This window comes from Eleutherodactylus coqui, chromosome 1 (genome assembly GCF_035609145.1).
Source record: "Eleutherodactylus coqui strain aEleCoq1 chromosome 1, aEleCoq1.hap1, whole genome shotgun sequence".
In the NCBI taxonomy this organism is placed as follows: Eukaryota; Metazoa; Chordata; class Amphibia; order Anura; family Eleutherodactylidae; genus Eleutherodactylus; species Eleutherodactylus coqui.
In genome coordinates this window covers 323,208,241-323,231,366 of record NC_089837.1, presented here as the reverse complement: position 1 = coordinate 323,231,366, position 23,126 = coordinate 323,208,241, and the positions used below count along the sequence as shown (strand labels likewise).

The 23,126-nt window shown below is 43.8% G+C and overlaps 1 protein-coding gene across 1 annotated transcript; it reads right to left on the bottom strand.

Moving 5' to 3' along the window:
* Positions 1 to 6,757: 6,757 nt before the first annotated feature.
* On the bottom strand, positions 6,758 to 15,907 carry PNRC2 (proline rich nuclear receptor coactivator 2). The gene is made up of 3 exons (XM_066575071.1): positions 15,736 to 15,907; positions 13,278 to 13,465; positions 6,758 to 12,072 (listed from the first exon to the last, which is right to left on the bottom strand). Exon 3 carries the CDS (start codon positions 12,052 to 12,054, stop codon positions 11,647 to 11,649), a length of 408 nt encoding a protein of 135 aa, XP_066431168.1. The 5' UTR covers positions 12,055 to 12,072; positions 13,278 to 13,465; positions 15,736 to 15,907; the 3' UTR covers positions 6,758 to 11,646.
* Between the last annotated feature and the right edge of the window lie 7,219 nt (positions 15,908 to 23,126).

Genomic DNA, 23,126 nt, shown 5'->3' with positions numbered 1-23,126 from the left:
TTAACTTTCAGCTTTCCTGGCAGACCAACTAAGGAATATATGACCATGGTTCCTACATGAGGAACTGCCCAGTACAGACAATTATTTAGCAGGGATGATGGCCGGCAACAATCTATTAATTTTTTTTAGAACACCCAGAATATGTCAAATCTTTCTATTCCCATCACATAAACTAACTCTATCTACCATGTCAGATCTCCTTTTATGGAACAATCCTACCCTTGCCCTCTGTACAATTCATACCAGATTATCAATATTGGGTTGTGCTGGGAGTAGTAGCACTGAAAGATGCTGACCAACATAACATGCTTGTCTCATTCACGCTACGTCAGGACTTACAGACACCTCAACTCCAATTGTTTAGATACCTCCAACTGTGCCATGTTCTAAATGCTCAGCGCTCCCCCCCCCCCCCCCCCCCCCACACACACTCCTGCCTCGACCCAAATTTTGAAATATTCCATGTAGGTGTGTGTAGAGTATTGATATTAAGCCTTTTAGGTCCCTGGGATTAAAGTATACTTTAATCCCAGGGACCTAAAAGGCTTAATATCAATACTCTACACACACCTACAATTAACTAAGGTTAATTATAATGTACTTTCTATTCAAGATCGATGTCAATCCCTTATTCCCTCATTGACATTCAAAGGATGGTCAGGTGTAGTGGTATTCCATTTAACTCAAATATTTCTAAAAATGTTATATTCTTAGTCCAAAAAGCAATTGCAATAAAGTGGATGGTTGCAGAAACGCCACCTTTAGCATCTTCGTTAAGAAAGAAGGGATAAAGGAGGCTAGACAGATCCTGGTGGTGGGGGACACCATTATTAGGGGGTCAGCCAGGGCAATCTGCCACAACGACGGGATCGTCGACTGGTGTGTTGCCTTCCTGACGCTTGAGTTTCACACATCGTGGATTGATTTGACAGATTACTAGGAGAGGCTGGTGAGGATCCAGCACCGTCATGGTACACATTGGCACTGACAAAGTCAGAGGTTGATGGAGGATCCTTAAAAATGATTTCAGGGATCAAGGAGCTAAGCTCAGTGAAAAATACTCCAAGGTAGTTTTCTCAGAAATACTACCTGAACCACAAGCCACACCAGAGAGGCAGCGGGAGATTAGGGAGGTAAACAAGCGGCTCCAAAGTTGGTGTAAGCAGTAGGGGGTTGGGTTCCTGGTAAACTGGGCTGACACAGGATATATACTACAGGAAAGGCTCACTCTGAGGCATGGTCCTAATTGTCTTTGTGTGCCTAATTACAATGTTGCTTTTTGCTATTTTAATGAAATCGAAATCTATACATTTACATCGTCGTCTTTTGTCTGGATTTCTCCTTACACAGCAACCACGATGAGAGTGATCGCTGCTGCGCAATATTCCAAAAGTAGACTTTTCCTACATATAATAAAGTGCATCATCCCCCAAAGACACGGTGTCACCTGCTGCAGGGCAGGAACTATAGGGGCTTTGCATAGAGAGCAGAGAACATATAACTTCTCCTATAGTAATGTCATATTGTCAGCTCCTGTCTCCAGTTACAAGTGTTATGGGGTTCAGTCTCTGATGGGGGCGCTAACGTTGTCTGTTTCCTCACGTCTTCACAACAGGCTACCTGAAAAAGGCTGAAGACTGTGACAAGAAGACCAACTGAGTACAGAAAACACAGGGGTCTTATATAAAAATAGGGCACAGACTAAAAAGGTGTCGTTCACAAGGGGTGCAAAAAGTAGCCATTTTGACTCAATAAAACATGGAAGGGAGTGCCACTCGGCAATGACCGGCGTCAGCAAATAATGGCTCACATTCACTAAGGATGGTTTTACATAGAACGATTATCGTTCAAAAATTTGCTGGATCGTTCGAATTTGACATTACTTAACCCGAGTTACATCTTGTATCATACTCCAGAGCTGCACTCACTATTCTGCTGGCGCAGTCACTGTGTACATACATTATATTACTTATCCTGTATCGATCCTGAATTACATCCTGCAATATACTCCAGAGCTGCACTCACTCTTCTGCTGCTGGAGTCACTGTGTACATACATTATATTACTTATTCTGTACTGATCCTGAATTATATTCTGCATTATACGCCAAAGCTGCACTCACTATTCTGCTGGTGGAGTCACTGTACATACATTACGTATCCTGTACCGATCCTGAATTATATCCTGCATTATACTCCAGAGCTGCACTCGCTATTCTGCTGGTGGAGTCGCTGTGTACACACATTTCATTACTGTGCATCAGCGCAACGTATTAGTTCTGTACCTTTTTATGGATGCAGGGCATGTTCATATGCGCCTGTGACCACCCCTGTCCTGATTTAAAAGGCTATTTTGCCTAATGAGGACCAGATGTTTTCTATTTTTCACAAAATGCGCATTTGAGCACCTCCCATAGACTTCTATGGAGACCATTGCTGTGCAAATACGCAGAAAAACTTCTTTCCTGCAATGCCTTATCGTTTGTTATAGTGATCATAGGCACCTGCAATGCAGGACGCCTCTAGCTTGCGCTCTGTTGCCATGGCAATCCGTCAGGCTCTCCGTGATTACCTCGCAAGAGTCCGATGATGTCACAGAGGGAGCACACTCCATCTACATAGACCCCCCCCCCCCTCATTAACAGCAGGGGTCGCTGTCCCCATGCACCCCCATTGTTGCAGCAGGAGGCTGGCTATTGGTGACAGCCGGCTCCCGCTGCCGGATAGCGCAAGATCTCTTATGATCCTATCCTCATGGCGTAACTGTACATCCTGTTGCGCCAAGTACCTCTCTGCCAGGACATAGTTACGCCCAGTGGTGGGAAGGGGTTAAAGAGGGTTTCCTACCATTGACATGCAATGTCTGGTGGGACATCCACCAGCTGTCATACGGGGGGTCCACGGACACTTTTTACCTTCATGACTGGGGAGTGACAGGAACAGCTGAGCTGGTGTTTCGTTCACTCTTCATTGAGTGCCAGGGGGTTTGCCATATATATGTGTAGTAAAACTGTAAATAATGTAAATTCTAATAATAATGGGGGTCTTGGTGCTAAACTCCCACCGATCATTCATGCCAAGTCTGTAGAATCATTGTACATTGTGCTGTGTACTGGGTGGGTGGTGACATATCTCAAAATCTCGGCTTGTGTGGTAAGAAAACGACGTGCAGTGTCAGCGGTACGGGAAAAGCATAAAATACTTTATATCTATGGAAAAACTTCTAATTGGTTTCTATAAAGGGGATGTTCGCAGATCTGCAGGTGCAAACTTTGCTGTGGTTTTTAACATGGATTTTTGTGCAGAATTCACCCCCTCATTAAGAGAGGAATCCCACAATGTAAATGGTGATAAAATTGACATGATTAGGTTCTGCACAGCATGTCAATTTCTGCAGGGGTTTTGTGTGGATTATTTCGGCACATCTTGGGTGCCAAAATATGTGACCATTTTGGTCTCTTACACTGGCCCCACTACTTTTAACCCCTTCCCGCTGCAGGGCGTAAGTTTACGTCCTGGCAGCCTGGTACTTCCCGCAACAGGACGTAAACTTACGTCCTGGAGATAGCGCGGGATCACATATGATCCCGCGCTATCCCGCAGTGGGAGCCGGCTGTCAGTCACAGCCGGCGTCCCGCTGCAACAGCGGGGGGGCATCAGAGATACGCCCCCCGCTGTTAACCCCTTCCCTGCCGCGATCTAAGTAGATCGCGGCAAAGGGTTCACAGAGGGAGCGCGGCTCCCTCTGTGTCTCCGGCCGGAACTCGCGATGTCATCGCGAGAGCCCGGCCTGTCACCATGGCAACAGGACGCCAGACACTGGCGTCCTGTATTGCCTATGCCTGAGATCGCTGTATAAGCGATAAAGCATGGCAGAGCAGTAGCACTGCCATGCCTTATGACAGCGATCATCAGAGCAGTGGTTAAAGTCCCTCAGAGGGACACAAACAGTGTAAAAAAAACAGATTAAAAAAAGAATTTAAAAAAAATGTAAAAAAAAAGTAAAACCATTTTTTTATACTTTCTCAGATTAGCATAAAAGGTAAAAAAAAAAAATCCCACATATTTGGTATTGTCGCGTCCGTAACGACGCGTACAATAAGTTGCACATGCTTTTGACTGTGCACGAAAAAAAACACTAAAAAAAAACACTAAAAAACTGAGGCAAAATGCTAATTTTTAGTATTTTGCCTCACTAAAAACACAATAAGTGATCAAAAAAAGCCGTATGTACCCCAAAATGGTACCAATAAAATCTACAGCTCGTCTCTCAAAAAATAAGCCCTCACAGAGCACCGTACATCAAAAAATAAAAAAAAAAAGTTACAGGACTTTGAATGCAGCAATTTAGAAAAAAAAAAAAAAAAAGATTTCCAAGAAAAAGGGTTTTTATTGCAGAAAAGTGGGAAAACCTAAAAAAAATGTAAGAATTTTGGTATCGTAACCGTACCGGTCCGCAGAAAAAAATGGAATGTCTAATTTATGCTGCATGATTAACACTGTAAAAAAAATCTATGGCAGAATTGATGCGGTTTCTCTCCCTGCGATCATTAAAAAAAAATATAAAAGTTTTACAATATTAATGTACCCAATGTACCCAAAAGTGGCACCGATAAAAACTACAGTTCGCCACGCAAAAAACAAGCCCCCATATGGCCGCGTCGACGGAAAAATAAAAAAGTTATGACTTGATAAACGGAGAAGAAAATCCGCCAAAAATTGTTGCGTCCTTAAGCCCAAAATAGGCCATGTCATGAAGGGGTTAAAAGAGTGGGCATGACTTAGGCTCCCTGCAATCGAAAGGGTCTGATTCTGCCTGCGGGGGCCCACAGTGCAATCCGACCCTATGCCCGGCCGGTATCCGTGCATACCTGTCTGGTAATATACACCAGGACTGACAATCCGTCTTTGGCACATGGACAACCTGAAAAGATGCTAAATGTATTAAGAGGAGGGCGCCACTGAGTACATATAGTACACTTTATGCCAGCACAATGTTTACTAAAGGTATAAATCTGCTCCTATGTGTTTGCTGCCCCAAAAATGCCTTGCGTGAGCTAGAGAATATATGGTGGGTGCCAACAACCCCAATGCTATTAATCTTACTGTGGTGTCGAAACACTGTATTGACTGTCATGAAGGTAATATATCTACCTTTGCCTTTCAGGGTGTTGATAGTTAATGGACCATGAAGGGCCGCTAACCAAAACCAACTGCTGTACAACAGAGAAGCAAAGTGGATTTGTTTACTGTACATGATTATTCCATCTACGCTCATTGTAATTTTAGGGTTTGTTATATTAGGATTGAAGCATCTTTTCGTATAATAACATGTATCAAAGTCGTGATGTTTAAGATACATGTGTGTATTCAATACTCGTATGTTTCTATCATGTTATTGAGTTGCAGGTATTTAAATTATTTGGCGGGTTGAGGAGCTGCTATTGGTCTGCCATAAGCCCCTCACAGAGCCTGCACTGCCCCCCTAGTGCCGGTTAACCCTACCCCGGCAGTCCTGACATGAGAGGACACAGACCTGCAGAGCCGGCAGCTTCCAGGACCTCTGATGATGTCATGTGATACCCTTTGTGGGAGAAGTCAGGGATCATATGACTATGGGAGAGATAAGTAAATGTAGGACTCTGCCATGTTCTGTGTTGGAGGGGGGGGGGGGGGGGTGCGCGGGTGAACATGGCTTGATGCTTATTCGAGTAACAAGCACCAGCGAGTATGCTAATGCTCGACTGAGCATCAAGCGTGGCAGAGCATGTTCGCTCAATTCTACTTGGTAACCTTTACCCACTCTTCCTTGCAAAAGCATACCAAATCTGTCAGATGGCGAGGGCATTGTGTGTAATGCCCTCTTCAGGTAAAACTACAAATCTTCAATGAGGTTCAGGTCTGGGCCATTCCAAAACTTTGATCTTCTGATGTAGCTATTCTTTTGCTGATTTGGAGGTCTGCTTTGGGTTGTTGCCGTGCTGAAAGGTAAAATTCCTCTTCAGCTTTTTAGTAGAGGCCTGAAGGTTTTGTGCCAAAATACACTGATATTTGGATCTGTTAACAATTCCCTCCACCTTGACTAAAGCCCCAATCACAATCCCTTACAAACTACAATTAATGTTTAGCTTTATGCCTTCTCTTGTCCCTTCTCCATGCACAGGAAATTTGCACAATCCTGTATTTATGCATCACCTGTGTTCAAGCAGATCTAGGAATTTGAGAATCTCAGACTTTAACTACTGCCCTTTATCGAGCATGTATCAAACATTACAAACCTATGAAAATCTGGATTACTTCTACCAAAGCGATGAGCATCATTAAAGCCTTAGTGTGTGCTGTCTGCATATAGATATCACTGTTGATTGCAGCATGTAAGCAATTGACAGAGGGAGGGAGCTCCAGATGCGACATCACAAATGCAGATATCTATATTTCAGCTTAATCTGAAAATGTAGGTTTGCTTTAAAGGGGGTTAATACAATTTACATTTGACACAAGTATGAAAGCGATTCATAGGATATCCCCTCATGTATCTGAATGCAGGAGTAAACCACAAAGGTCTTCCATAGCTCTAGTATGTAGACATAATTAGATCATGCTTTGCGATGGGCATGTGTGGTACTCACAACCAGTATCTTCATGTACTTTAACAGTGTCCTGCTAATGTAATATATTTTAGACCAAGATGAGACCTCCCTCCCAACCACCTTCATTCCAAGTCTACAGGATCACTTGCTTAGAAAAACACAACACCATTTAGGGGGAAGAAAGTTATTTATTCAATTTTCTGTCCAAATTCAATTTTTTTTTCCAGTTGCGATTTATGAGCCAATTCATTTTGGGCATTTCAGAACAGAACTGTGGAGTAAAGGGAATATATAAAGCTAAAACCATGCCAATTGATTGTTTCTTTTAATTCTCCACAGTTCACACATCAGTAAGTGCTGCTGACACATTCTTAGTGTATAAATAGATGAATTTTACATACAGGTCACATTGTAACAATTTCAAAATAAGTGAATACAGCACAGCAGTATTCAAGAAATGCTTGCCCATAACAAGTAGGGGAGGAAGAAAAACCCTCTCAAACCACTCTGATCACCAAGACATGTTGCACATCCTTGGTATGGAAATGTACTTTGCCATTAAAGTAAGTCTTCTGCAGACAGCAGTCTGCCATTAAAACATAAGATTGTCAGAATTAAAGCCTTATAGTGAACAAACTCTCCTATATGGGTAAAAGGATACATCTCCCGAAACATCCGAGGAAAACAAAAAAGTTAGCAGTGCTTTCACAGCAACCAGCCTGTTCACTCAAAGCTGGATTACCTCCTGCAGAGTAGCATAGCAGCAGCCACATGGCGGTTTCCATCTCCTCAGGCTGTTACACACAAGGGGTATTGGAAATGTGTATTATGAGGCCAGATCTATCAGAATTGCATCTGTATTTGAACTCCTTGGTATTTTGACTTTGACAAAAAAGACATTTTTTGCACATTAGAAGATACCAATGAATGCAGATACAGATTCCAATTCTACTGCATCCACATAAAAAAAAAATAAAAAAAATTTCACTCCAGTAGGGGAGTAGTACAACTAAAAATGGACCAGTCTAGTGCATACTGCATTAAAAAAAAAGCAAACAAAAAAAACAACATATCCCATGTAAACAGTTCCATAGATCAACATTAGTTCTGTATTAGGCCTCATTCACACAGGTGTACTTCCGTTTCAGTTCAGGAATACACATCTGGTTGTTTTTATTTTTCTCCGCACATATACATTGCATAGTTCATGCAAAAAAAAAATTATGCATAAAATATGCAGCAAGAGTGTATCATGCATATTCATGCAATCCTGTTCACTTTAATGGCCTATTTCAGTCTAATAGACCAAAAGACATGATGCAGCTTCTTCCCCCCACGCAGATACAGGAGGTCTCAATATTGCAATGCAATAATGGGGTTTCAGTACCTCGCATTACGTTCGTAAGAGTAAGTGCATAATTTGGAGCAGAACTACGCCTGTGTAAATGAGACAGAATACAGATTAATACTACATGAAAATAGACTCATCTGAAGACAACCCTAGGGTATGTTCACATGGTGAGATTTTGCCTCCAAAATCCACATCTTTTTGGTGTTGAGCCATATTCAGAATTTCCCCTATTATTGGACAAAATCCACACATGGCTTTTTAACATGGCAAGTCTTGTTTCTGCATCAAAGAGTGACACGTCGCAGCTTTTAGAGGCAGAGTCCACGAGGGCATCATCCCACAGTGTGAATACACCCCAAGTATGTTCACATGTTGCGGATTTTTTGCAATAGAAAAAGGTCTACTAGCAGAGTGAATGTGATTAAAGCAAATCCCATTCACATATAGGAGTTCAAACAAAGCTGCAGACCCGCTGTGGAAATGCCGCAACGTGTGAACACACCCTTACAGGATTTTTACCCCCTAATACGCATTGTCTTTTAGAACCCGTTTTTATTTTTGCAAAATGAAAAAAACGACTAAGTTATGACTGCCATCTTAGTACTACAGGAGAAATATGGTAGAGAAAGGCCAAAATTTGGGGGCACAAGTATTACCGCATCTCATCAGAGCACTGTAAATGCAATACTGTTTCCACAGGTAACATGCAGAAAGCCAACTGATGGCATGTAACAGGACTGTACTCTACACATCCTGTAGCGCCATGCGAGTACCTCTAAAGTCTTCATAAGGCTTCCTACATGGCCAAGCGCGATATTGGGCTGTGAAACTCAGCCCGATATCGCGCTTGCCAACGTACGATCGTCCCACGGATGCAAGGCGTTTTTCTTTAAAAACACCTCCCAATCACTTCAGGTAGAGGTATGATACTGCATTAAGAGGATCGGCAAGTGTATCCCATTGTTTTCAAGGGAAACCTTGCATTGCATGCCGTGCAATGCGTTTTACAGCCCCATTGAAAACAATGGGTGACGCGTTCACAGGAACGCAAAAAATTAGAACATGACAATTTTTCCCCACTCGTGTACATGGCTCCATTCAAAAGAATGGGGTTCATATTCGTGCGTCTCAGCATACAAAGCTCATCTGGTTTTCTCGGCCGCGTGAAAGCGGCCTAATTCTGTGCACAGTTTTTCAATTCAAGGCAAGCCTGCAAGTTACAATTCACAGTCCACATGTGCAAGTAGGTTACCATCATGATCTGTTAATGGCCCATACAAAGCGTTGACAGAAGGTACAGTGCAATCACATACGTATGAGTAGAGTCCGCTAACCCTGCTAAATATTTTAGAAGATCATCAATTTCAAAAGGAGCAGTTTAAGGAATGTCCAGTCTTCTAACAGGAATCCAGGCTGTGGAGGAGGTAAGGCAGTTGTTGTAGAGTAGAAGAGCAGTCAAATGGGGCTTGTTGTGTCATTCCACCATTACAAAGGTAATCATATATAGGATGACGTCACTATCCACATAGGATAAGGAATTCTCCTAAATCATGGAATGAAGGCCCATGCAGTGCAGTTCATTCAATCTGAGCAACATTTCATATATACTCCATTTACTAGAACATCTATTTACAGTTTCACAATGAGACCGAGTAGTGGGAGTACCCAGCCTGTAAAATATAACAAAAATACATCTATTTATACAAAAACAATGTCATCAGATCTGAGCAGCTCAATTTTTTTTTTTGTTTTTTTTTTAAAGTTTTTAAGTATAAAAAAATGCTTCATTTGCACCAATCCCACTACAGAACCAGTTACAATTGATAACACGAGAACGTGTACATATTTATACTGGCACTTTGTGCAAAGGCTACACCGACACACGGATGTGTTCTTTTAAACAAAATATTCAATATTTGAAGTCATGGCTTATGCACGACTACATTCAGCAGTTTGTACTAAAAAATACTTTATCTCCGCAGATGACCCTGCTTTCATTTACATATGCTACAACTTTTACAGGTATTTACAGAACCCTCAGGTTCTAGTTACTACATACTAGATTGAAGATAATTGCAGAATAGCAACTGAAGAGGTCCTATCACAGTAACAAGAGAAAAAAAAATTTTTTTTGACTAAGCTAGTTGAACTTTTCAAGAGTTCTGAACCCCTGGTGCAAAATATTAGTGTCTGAATATTGCCAGATGCCTGTTAATATGTGAAGGGTTAAAAAGGAGTCCTCAAGGCTCCTATTTGGGGTGCTTGCATACAATTTACATCACCCAAGCATCCACTTCCTGGCTGAGGACAGCGTGGACGTGCTCGAATGAAGTACGCCATTAAGACTAGTGATGTGACCTATAGAAACATTCATTAGCAATGCTTTTATATGGTTTCTCATTTAGGTTCAGTGGTTCTTAAAAGTTTAAATTAGGGTTAAAATAAGAGTGTCTGTGCTTGTACATGACATCTAATAAAATATCCAACTGGAAAAGCCTCCAAATTAGAGACAACCAGCAATGGGGGACAATAAAGGCTCAAGCACACTGCTGTAATTTCGGACTGTGTGCCGTCTGCATATAATAGCCTATTTAGACAGATTTCCCAAAAATGATAAAAATTGCAGTATGTCCTCTTCTTGCTCATTTTCACAGACTAGAGTAGGGCATACAGTGTATGGGATCCATGAGCACAGACAAGACGGATGGTGTCCATGTACTATGGGAGCAACTCCCACTCTGCTACGTGCATGCAGCCTGAGAGGGGAGGGGGGAAAAAAACTAAATAAAAGCTCCCTAGAGTTAAAACCAGATTGGTATTCCCGATTTTGGCAGTCATTGTCAGTGCAAACCTGCAATTCAATTGGCACATACTGTTCAATATAAAACATATTTGCTCAGCAAACAAGTAGGGGGATCCTTCTTGGCATCACAGGCAAATGTGGGCTTTTGAAAATAAAAGGAATGATCAAGCAATCGGGCAAGATTAAGGCTCCTTTAACACGGAGCGATAAATGGATCGCATGAGCGAATGACAGTTCATCCGTGCAGCCTGTTTATACAGGCAGATAAATCATTCACCGTACTAGTGAACGATTTTTATGGCTGCATAAAATGGATGAACGAGAAGTGAATGTATTCTTTTGTGGTTCAATCGTTGGGCATGTTTACACTGAATGATTATCGTTGAAATTCACACAATCCAACGGTTTTTAAACAACAATCATTCTGTATAAAGGGCCCAAGCCTTTGTTTACAATAGGCTAGTGCAGAATTTGCATTACCAGGCAACCTATATAAGAAGGGGGGATGGTTAGATGGAGTCCTTCCTTCAGATTATGCAAAAACAGTGCGGCTCATTTGAAGGCTGGCTGGACAGTGCTACTCATTCCAAACCAGCCTTCAATGAATTCAGTTTTATGGCGAGTGCAAAGTATTGTCTAAACATAGTTTGAGTAGATGGAAAGGAAGTTCAGCGAGAGATGCACAGAAGATGCTGTAAAAAAGTGCTTCTGATGCAGGAGCCTTCATGGAAGTTTCTCTAGATAGTTCAGTCTAGCTCTGGAGTGAGGTTAGGCAGAGGCAATCCAGTCCGTATTGGTTGGTGTGCCTAATGATGCAATACAAAGACATAGGTATGAAGGACAGTCTTCAGCTTGCTACTCTACAATCATCTGTAAATGCTGTATTGATTTGGTCCAAGCTGCTCAGGCCTGAACCTTCAGCAGTGTTTTGAGCTGGAAGGACATTAATTCTTTCTCGGCAGGACTACAAGACAGATGTACCCAGTGGCTTGGAGGTTTTGGAAGAACACTTGGTGACGGTGGCTCACTAAATTTGGCACCAGCATAATTCTGGTTATCTTGACCATTCAAGAGGTTTTTGGATCCATGGAACCCAGAAGTCCAGTTCTGGTTTGAAGACCGGTTATTGTTGATCACTCGATTCTGCATGGCCTGCCACGCTAGCCCAGCTGGACCACAACCTCTGTCTTTACCGTGAGAAGTGTTCATCTTCTGGTTGTTTCGCTCTAATAATTTCTGCCGGTTGTTCTGTTTGCCAACTTTATGTCTATGCTGCTGAACAGGAATGTTATATCTCTCACCTCCACCCATCTTCAAGATTGATGTCACCTGAAATGAGGAAAAATAAAAGCCACAACTTCAACAAGAGATTAAACCTTCTACAACAGACATGCATAGTTATACCCATTTGAAGGCAGCCTATGAATTTGCACAATCTGGAGGCTCAGTTACAGCAAATGTGGACTGATATGCCGCAGGATACCATACAGGTCCTGTGTTCCTCCATGCCCACCCATATCACATCTAAGCTATAGGTGGTAAAACAGGGTACTAGAGCCTCCATGCCCACCCATATCACATCTTACATCTAAGCTAGAGGTGGTACAAAAGGGTACTAGAGCCTCCATGCCCTTCCCCCCGTAGCACATCTTACATCTAAGCTAGAGGTGGTACAACAGGGTACTAGAGCCTCCATGCCCACCCATATCACATCTTACATCTAAGCTAGAGGTGGTACAACAGGGTACTAGAGCCTCCATGCCCTTCCCCCTGTAGCACATCTTACATCTAAGATAGAGGTGGTACAACAGGGTACTAGAGCCTCCATGCCCTTCCCCCCGTAGCACATCTTACATCTAAGATAGAGGTGGTACAACAGGGTACTAGAGCCTTCCTTTAAGCGTTTAATAAAGTTATCCTTTTGCGCTGATGTTGTAATCACTTAAGTTAACATTACAATCACAGCGAAAGTTTCATTCTATTTTGACAACTGGGGGTGGTGATTTTTTTTTCCTTTCTACTCACAATTGAGTATGTAGACTTCTGAAAGTCACCTCAGAACTGAATTAGTCCCTTAAGTTTTTTTTTTATAATTTTTTCAAAATTCAATAAATCAGTTTTAAAAGTTACACACTTTAAGTGTCCTTTTTATTTCTTTTGGACATCAAAAAGTGTACCAAAATACAGTGCATATAGCAAATATTAAATACTTTGTGTAGCATAATCATTTGTCTTACTAGCAGAAAAATTCAAAGTTTGAAAATTGCTAGTTTTAAGATTCTTTAAAAAAAAATTTGAGATTTCTTTAATTTCAATAAAACAAAGACATAGCGACTAAACTTCACCACTAACAGACACCCACAATCACTAAAAGCATGCCAAAGTTATTACCACTTAAGGTGACATGTAAGAATTTGAAGGGGGGCCTGGTCAGAAAGGCCAAAGCGGACTGCTGGAAGGGGTGGGGGTGGTTGGGGGGGGGGGGGGGGAGGAGCATGGTTAACCCCTTTGTCATTATGTAGCCCCAGACATACCTTGCAGCAGATCCCTCAGAGACCTCCACTCCTCCAGACCTCAGATGCAGTAAGGATTGTACTACCCGCTGTGATCCCGTCTTCCACTTGCCAGACTGTTTTTGCATGGGCCAGTGAAGTTCCAAAACCAACATGAATCCCCTTGGCACGAAGCTGCAGGGGGATATCGAGGAGTGAAGTCTGTGCAGCTGGAAGAGAAAACAGAAGACAGTTTAATATACATATTCATAAGGGGAGGAGCAACAGCCAGCAGTAAGTGTGGGGCTATTATAACAAGGGAGGACACCTAGAATGGACTCGCTTATTGTTCTACCTACAAATATTAAGATTACATTCACAAATACCGCCCCCCCCCCCCCCCCAGCAAGTTCTTCACAATATAAAGTTTTCACGCTGCCATCCACAAATTATACTTTTAGCTACAGAACACACAAGTAGAGTCTAAAAGACTATGTAAAGTCACTTGTGACTGTTACCGGACCAATACAAGATGAAACCTCAGCAACATAAAGGCTGCGGCCACCAACGGTCTTTTATTTGCGAACGGATCAGTGTGTTAAAGGCCGGCTGCACCCAGACGGGCCAGATTCTGCATGTGGAGCCCGCAGTGGAAAGTGGCCCGCGGCCCCACATTCTTTTCTCTACCTTCTACATTGTGGATGACCGTGGACATGCGCAGAACAGCTTTTTCTTCAATCCCCACCCCCTGTGCAAGGCAGTAACGCACGTACCCGCAACGTCTGTTGAGGACGGGCCACTTCCACTTTAATGTTAGCCAGTTGTGTGGAATCTGCTGCGATTTTTTCGTCGCTCGCAGAAAACGCAATTCAATTCAGTGCGTGCACAAAAAAAGTGCTTTTGCATTGCATGAACGCCGACCTTTGATTCCGCAATGCAAAGCTGTTAGTGTGCAGTCGGCCTGAAACGTAGCTTTATTTTACAACTGTACATGTGGCTGTATCAACAGGGCTGGTAAACAATAGTTTGTGTCTGGCCCCTAGTACACACAATATACAAAAAAAAAATTAAAATCTGTCTGACCGTTGTGTTTTTTTGGACAGAAAATACAACTCCTGCAGGTCAGCGGATTATACCCCATCAAATGGTGGTAAATACACTTGTTTACAAAAAAAAACAACACAGAAATAACAGGGCGCTTTCACACGGGCAGAATTATTTTGCCAGGACAGAGCTGAATTTGTGGTCCTGCAGAGGGGTCGGCACAACTAGTGTAAGTTATTGAATTAACCCTTTCCAATCGCTATCCTGGTTTTCCTAGTGGTCTTACTCTTTCTGCTGTTAAACAATGGCACCATCTGCTGGCTAAAGCCAGTACTGCATGGGGTGACACATTGGATGGGCTCCGACAGCAGAGAGGCTGGCAATATACAGTAAGAGAACCCTGACGGACATCTTCCAAAATCGGAGCTGTACAGCCTTAAATCATAATGTCTTCAGAGGTCAGACAGTGGATTGGAAAGGGTTAAAGTTAGTTAAATACACCAGCGATTTTGCTTAAAAATAAGTATTTAGCCGTAGGGGTTTGGCACAACCTACTACAGTAGGAAGTCCTGATGTGTCCTGTGTGACCAAGGCTGCCTTCATATCTGCGTCAGAGAAATCCCCTGGCCGAACAGGACCATCTCACAACAGAACAAGAACAGACCCCATTGATTAGAGGGGGGGGTTCTTCCAGCTAAGCATTTCACCAGGAAAAAAAACCCACAAAAAAATAAAACCGCATCGCACGCAGCACAGCTTTTTGCGATATTTTTGGCTAGATCCTCTAAAGAGATCCCAGTGCGGACCTGGTGAGGGGAGTTATATGAAGGATGCCTCCAGGATTATTAGGTTAGATAACAGTATTTAGCATGGATTTCTCTAAATGGCACAGAAACGCCTTATTTGATAAATAACCAGAACTAAAACTAAGCTGAAGTCAACCAGGATTTTACTGGATACATTTTTGCCAACATTCTTCTGCTCTTACAACAAAACAAAGTGCTGCTGTGACCCCCCAAGGGGCAACAAAGAAAAACTACTTCTGGGACGAGACAACAAGAGCAGATTGGGGTGGACGCGTGACGTCACTCGCTGCCGCCCGACCACAACAATAGCAGCTGCTCCGGGGGCCGCACTAGGGGGGTCCTAGACTAGCCATCACATACAGCGACAACAATGGCAACCTTACGAAATAAGGTATACAAAGTTACGGCATCTCCCTGTCCAAGAAACACACGAGCCAAAAAAGGTACAAAGACACAGGAGCAACGACGACAAGCCCCCCACCCGCAGGCGCGCCCTCTCCCAGCGCCCCGCCGACCCCCGGGATCCAGTTTGGAAAGTTTGAACACAAAGTATCGAAAACAGAAGATTGCGTAAGCGGAGCTCGGAACAAAGAGGCAGCAGAACATGGCGGCGGAGGGGAGGGGCGCCGCTCCAGCCAGCGGCTACTCACCAGACTTCCTTCCACACAAGCGGCTCCTCGTCTCTTCGCACTCCGCTGAACTTCCAACGCCACTCCGTGTCGCCCTCTCCGCGCTGCTCCGTCCTCCCCAGCAGCTGCTTCTCCCTTCGAGTCCGACTCACAACTCTCACCGCGACCTTCCCTGCTAAGCAAGAAAGAAATGGAGTGATGTCTCCGCCCACTTCCTTCCTAACCAATGGGAGAGCAGGGAGGAATCCGGGCCCCAATCAGAAGGCTCATTCCGTGAGTGGAGGCTGTTGCAGTGCGGCTTCGGAGTTCTGCTCGTAGGCCCCGCCCCCTGTTTCCATTTCGTGTCTCTTGTTATTGTGTGAGGGGCGGGGGAGGGGAAGCTGGTCGGCAGAAAGTTACTACATCCGCCTGGAAACTAGCGGGGTGGAGGGGAAGCAGGGGGCACCGCGGCGTGTGCCAGCTAATATACTGCTGGCTTTGTTACACTGTGAGGAGGGCGAAGATGTCCTCCAGCCACACAGCCTCAGCCCAAGTAACCCTCACCTACAGACTAAAAATCACCCGACAACAGCGTTACCGATGTGGGCAAAACCATTTTACAGAACCCCCCCGAACAATAGGTATATAGTTTTCAAGTGTATATAGTATATAGATTCAACCAGGCAGAAAGTGTTCAGTCCTGCCGCAGCGCCCCCGCAGGCAACATAAAGAATTACACTGTTCCCATTTAATTCAAAGACTGGAAAATCTTAACTGAAGGATTATCCTTCAAAAGAGCGAAAGTGAGCAATAACCGTTCAGTCTAAACGCCAACGAATGAGAATTGTTCATTTTTCATTCGTCTAATTTCAGCCCGCATAAAAATCATGGTTGGCTCATTCACTTATCGCTGCGTCTAAACGCTCCCCGCTCAGCGTGTAACATAGACTGTGAGCATGGAAAAGGAAGTGCGCGATTGTCAGCGATGATCTGCCCGTCTAAACAGGCTGCATGAGCGCCAACAACTAGCGGTGGCGTCACCCGTTCGTGCAAACCAGAATCGGCTCGTCTGAAAGGGGGCATTAACCCTTTAATGAAATCCTTACAGCATTTAGCAAGAAGTGTATGGATGCAACGTAATGGCCGCCAGGGCGGAGAGGACAGCCGATCGTCAGGCAGGTGCGCTTCAACCGCACAGATGATTGGGAGCACAGGGGAAAGGAAAGATACCAGCATGTGCCAGGCCACACGGGTCATTAATGAAAGCTGTGAGGCGGTCTGCCAAGAGAGAGCAGCGGTGCCATGGCTGGCGTGCTTGGTACAGAATGGTCGCCCTGTAATCCTACACTTCCCTGTAGGCCGAAATACGCATCAGCGAAAAAAGGCCACAACCAAGTGGCAGCTAAAATTTGTGTTTCCTCGTCCAATTACACTGCCAGGTGCGGCGCATAGACGCCACAGCCCAGAATTCCCTCAGCCGCCATAAATGCTCAGCATGGCTTCTATTAGTTAAACAGAGTCAGCTGACATGGTTTGTAGCGCTAGCCGCTGCTAAACTCCCTCCCCCTCCCCTTGCCGGAAGCTCCCATAGAAGCCTATGGCAGCCGCCAGCTGATCATGGCCGAAAGATAGGGAAAGATCTATCTTTTCCTTCCATGTCAAAACTTTGGCCGGTGTATTCGGCGCCAATGTCCTATTATCCTGACCGCAGGCAAAAAAACACACATTGGAAGCCAGTGCTTAAGATGGTCGCGATTTTTAATAGTGGCTGAATTAAGAGAAGAGATAGGAAAGACCCCATCAGGACTGCTGACCCAAACCACAGAGAAGCTCTAGGGATGAACCAAAGAGCACAAAAAGGAAGGTTCTGGAACGAATACCATTAGGGATGAAGGATCCTTCCTAAGGCCCAATGCCCACGGATGGATTTTTGCTGCAGTATTCGCAGCCAGACACCCGCCGCGAATTCCACAGCAATGTTTGTCCATAGACATGCTATGTTCAAAGATTCTTCCATGCCCACGAGCGGAAATCAACTGCGATTTTCAGCTCGCAGGGTAATATCGCGGCATTCTCTATTTGGTGCGGGAAATCGTACGGACGGCTTCCATTCCAGCCAATGAAAGCCATTCAACCCGCGGCGATTACAAAATGTCAATTTTGAAATCGCCGCGGATCCACGTCATCGTGGCGCGTCATGCACTGCGCATGCGACGGCCGAGACAGTCACGGCAGATCCGGACAGGTGAGTATGTGTCTCTGGCTGGGCACCGGATCTGATTCTGCTGCGAGATTTCACAGTCGGAATCCAACCCGGCCGTGGGCATGAGGCCTTAATCTAATTGAGAAAACCCAAGTAAGGGTCCTAGCCCACAATAAAGGACACCCCACCTTAGAGGGTACGGGGGAGATTGCAGTCCCAAATATCCCAATTTCTGGAAAGTATTCTACGACTGCAGAGGACAGTTTGGCAATGTTATTCCACGGCTCAGTGATCCACATTTCGCACTCTTTCGTAAAAATCTGCACCAGCAATGATGTTATAGAGACAAGTAGTGAAAAAGTTGTGTAAGCAGTATAGATGGTGGTTACTTTCAATACATAAACCAGACAGTTGCCAAAAAGGCTGATGACATATAAAAGACCTAATATACTGAGGGTGCTTTCAGACCTGCGCCCCGCTATATGGCTCAATTCAGGAAGCAGGAAAGGTAAATCCCCACTAGAAACCTAACAGACCAATTATAAATCAGTGGGTGAAAAAAGGATCAAAGCGGTTAATAACGGATCGTGACAAATATGTTATGGATATGGCAAAAATGGAAGCCATGGTGCAAGTATGAAAGTAGCCTGTTAGGTAACATGCTCTTGCTTCAGTGATGTGACTGCATGGCAATGGTCTCTTGAATTGCGGAAATAGCAGTCTGCTGTGCTGTTTTTTCCATAACTCCCATTCACTTCTCTAGAAGTTACAGAAACAGTGGGGTTTTTTTGTAATAGTTTTTAATTTTTTTTGTAATCCTGGCTCGCATCCACGGCCACCAGGGCTGGGATTACATAAATAGTAGAGATGAGCGAACCTACTCATTTCGAGTAATTACTCGATCGAGCACCGCGATTTTCGAGTACTTCCGTACTCGGGTGAAAAGATTCGGGGGGCGGCGGGGGGAGGCGTGGCGGAGCGGGGGGTAGCAGCGGGGAACAGGGGGGAGCCCTCTCTCTCTCCCTCTCCCCCCACTCCCCGCTGCAACCCCCCACTCACCCACGGCGCCCCCCGAATCTTTTCGCCCGAGTACGGAAGTACTCGAAAATCGCGGTACTCGGGCGAAAAAGGGGCGTGGCCGAGTACGCTCGCTCATCTCTAATAAATAGCCAAACTGGCTGCAAAGGTCAGCTGGGTTGGGGAACCCTAGAAGTGGGACCCGCATCTCTCAGACATATATGGCATATCCTCTGGATATGCAATTTTATCCAAATTACAGATTTGGGCATTATTTTACATCCGTATTTTAAAGCCAAAATCTGTTGTGGATGCAAAAACAAGAAGCATAAAAGATCCATATCTGCTCTTAGCATCAAAATACTAAAGTAAAATACTAACTAAGGCCCCCTGCACACGGGCGGAAATTCCGCGACAGGATTTCCCGCAGAATTTTTGCCCATGCCCGCCTGCATAGGATTGCATTAGAAAACGCAATCCTATGCAGACAGCCGCAATTCGTCCGTGTGAAAACACTCGGGGAAAACAAATCGCGGCATGTACTATTTCTGTGCGGGTCTCACAGAGGCTGGCACAGAAATGTCACTCCCGACGCGTTGGCTCTGCGCATGCACCGGCTGGGCTGCAGCCGGCACATCACATCACAGAGCTGACGCGGAAGAAGGTGAGCTGCACTGGTCACTGCAGGGGTACAAGTCGGATCCTGCTGCGAGAATTCTCGCAGCGGGATCCGACCCAGCCTTTTGCAGGCCACCTAATTCTCCAATGTGTGAAGAAGGCCCTATACATATGATCATTTATATGTCTAATTACAAAATCCATTTTTAACCCACTCAGGCCTGCGACATGGGGATGAACTTGGAATCATAGTGGTGTGTCCAACAATTACCATTCCAGGAAATGCTACATTTTGTCTGGGAGGTTTGTCTTGTTTATTTTTTTTATCTAGAGAATTGTTATTCTGTTCCCTCTATCAGGTTAACAAGCCTTGATAAACCAGTTCACCCAACAATAGGATCTGCAAAGAACCTTGTGTGTAGAATACTTGTTTACAAATAAACTCTTCACATTGTTGCATTACTGTAGTGTCTTTATTTTAATTTCACCCCCTCCCCGGTTTTCTGTATTAGCTCTTGTTACTTTCTGGGCCCTGATTACTAGTCTATTGTCAATTTGGAGGTCTGCACCACCTAATGTCAAACATCACATCAGCCATTGTCTGCCCACCTGACAATAGATTAGTATTGGGCTCCAAAACAGAACCATTGTGGGGGATGAAACAAAGGAAAGACTCTGGAGGACTCAGAAGGGGCACAGCTGTAAAGGTATGCAGCCTTACTAGTCAGAGGACACGATAAATCCGGTTTAAACTGCAAATTATATTAATATTCCTTACTTTAAATACTAACTACAGGTTGTTTTTTTGATTGATCATGATCATTCTGAGTGTGAATTGATATTCTCTAGGGCACAGAACAAGTCTGAGCTTGCACTTTGCATTGTATTGCAAAAAGGAGATTTGCATTGATTGCAGTGATCTGATAGAGGGGTGTGGATTTGACTGTGGAGGGTTTGGCTATGTGCACCCTACAGAATAGTTATGCATAGAGACAAAGAGATTGTTCATTAACAGACATCCTGTGTCATTGATAAGCTTTGTTCACAAATGCGTCAGAAGCTCCGTTCAGAGCCACTGCACAGAATCAACACAAGATCCGAGACCTAATAGTGTAGCATAGCCGAGAAAATATCTCATGGGAGCTTGACAGAAGCCCAAAGGACCATATTTTAGGCAGTGGTGTTCATCAGTAATCGTTTGTGTTTGTCATAGTACATATCTGTCATCTGCTGGCATTCTGTTTTCCTGTTCCTATGAAGGGACAAGAGAATGGAATGCCTGAACACAAGTGTGAAGTAAGCCCTACTAGTGACAAATACCTGTACGCAACCTATTTAGCAATTTCAATTACTACTTCTATGGGGAAAAAAATCATTCTCAATTGTTCAGCATGACTTGCAGAGTTATATGGACTCTTGAAAGATATTTTGGAGGGTTCATTTTTTCATAAGGCTTCCTTTACGCAGTCTTTTTCAGACTTTTTTTGCAGGCAACTTTTTGATATCTGCATTTTTTGTGACATTTTTTGGTCACACAAGGTTTTCTGTTATGTGTGTTTTTCCCTATAGAGAAGCCTATAGGAAAATGCCCCAAAAAAGCACTATAATTAGAGATGAGCGAGCATACTCGCTAAGGGCAATTGCTCGATCGAGCATTGCCCTTAGCAAGTACCTGCCCGCTCGCGTGCAAAGATTCAGCTGCCGGCGGCGGGGAGGAACGGAGGGGAGATCTCTCTCTCCCTCTCTCCCCCCGCTCCCTCCTGCTGACCGCCGCAACTCACCTGTCACCCGCACCGACACCCGAACCTTTTCTTCCGAGCGGGGAGATACCTGCTAAGGACAATGCTCGATCGAGTAATTGTCCTTAGCGCGTATGCTCGCTCATCTCTAACTATAATCAAAGTATGCTGCAATTTACAAAAAATGGCATGGCTTCAAAAAACACAATCAAAAGAAAGAAATAAAAAGCCAAAAGAAAAACCTTGTTGTTTGAACTGTGTTTCATAATACCTTATTGACATACAGCTAACATCTGGACACAACGTTTTTGCAGCAAGAACAAAGCAGGTGGTAAAAACACCAAAAAATGCAAAAAAGAAAGACCACGTACACCAGCCTAATAACATATATGTGTCATATTGTACACTAAAACAGTACTTTAAGAGAGGTATATAGTCTGGTTTAGGTGTTTGATAGTACATGCAGCAGTTTTTCATATAAGATATAATAGTGACACATACATTTCCATTGACATTTACTCGGAATAAAATTACATAACTGTTGTTTATATTAACCACATAAAAATACAAAGTTCTCAGCACATATTTTGATCAAAACATGTAAACCCGCCATTAACGGCCAAGCCCTATTGGACGCGCTTAATGCTGAAAAACACCTCTCACAGCTGTCATTTCAGTCTGTGTGGAGAGAGGGGGGGGGGGGCAGTGAGGGGCCAGCAGACAGCACAGAACAATCTGTAATCCTTCTGCCTGTCCCCGGGGAGGGGTGACATGGACTTTTGCTCTCTGATTTTCACACATGGTGGTCTTTTTCCAGAAAAGGAATGAAAAAATGAGCACTTACTTCTCTAATCACTCCTCTGTGCTGTTTAACCCACTGATACTGCAGTCATTGCTGACTATGGCATCAGGAGTTTTACAGAAAAAGTGTACAAAAAAAAAAAGAACGCCCCCCCCCCTCCCTCTCATAGTTCTTTAAATATTAGACTAACAAAAAAAAACCCTATACATAATTGGTATTGCAACACCGGTGACAACCCATACTATAAGACATCACACTTTTTATCTATCAAAGTAAATATCATAAAATTTCCTGAGAAAAATGCAAAAATAGCATTTTCTGTTCATCTCACTTCCCCAAAACAAGAATAAAAAGTGTTCAAAAATTCTTACACTTCAATTTTTAATAAAAACCACATCCTGGCCTTTAGCAACAAGCCATCATACAGCTCTGTCCGGAAAATAAAAGTGCTATGGGTGTTGGAATGTGGGGACACCCAAAAAGTCCTATTGTAAAGAAAAAAAGACATTGTTTATAGTGTGCAAAAGGAAATAAAACCTCCATAAATGCGGTGTTGTTGTAATTGCATTGAGCCATAGAATAAAGTTCACATAATATTTATACTACTTGGTGAACACAGAACAAATAAATCCCCCAAAACAATGGTGAAATTGTTTTTGTCTCACTGCCTCCCTACAAAAAGAAATAGTAAAAGTTATCCAATGCATTATATGTAACTGAAATTTGTTCCTATAATATGTAGCACTCGTCCCATAAAACACAAGGTGTCATGCAGCCACACGGACAAAAAAAGGAATGATTGCTGGAACACACACAGGGAAACAATTTACTGGTTCTTAAGGCTAAAAGTAGTTATGTCACTAAGGTGTTAAAAATGGATTTAAAGGGGTTGTCCCGCGCCGAAACGTTTTTGTTTTTTTTCTCAACAGCCCCCCCGTTCGGCGCGAGACAAACCCGATGCAGGGGTTAAACAAGAAAACCGCACAGTGCTTACCTGAATCCCCGCGCTCCGGTGACTTCTTACTTACCTGGTGAAGATGGCCGCCGGGATCTT

Bases quoted from the DNA above. Each gene is read 5' to 3' on its own strand.
- PNRC2 (XM_066575071.1), bottom strand. From the start codon at position 12,054: ATGGGTGGAGGTGAGAGATATAACATTCCTGTTCAGCAGCATAGACAT.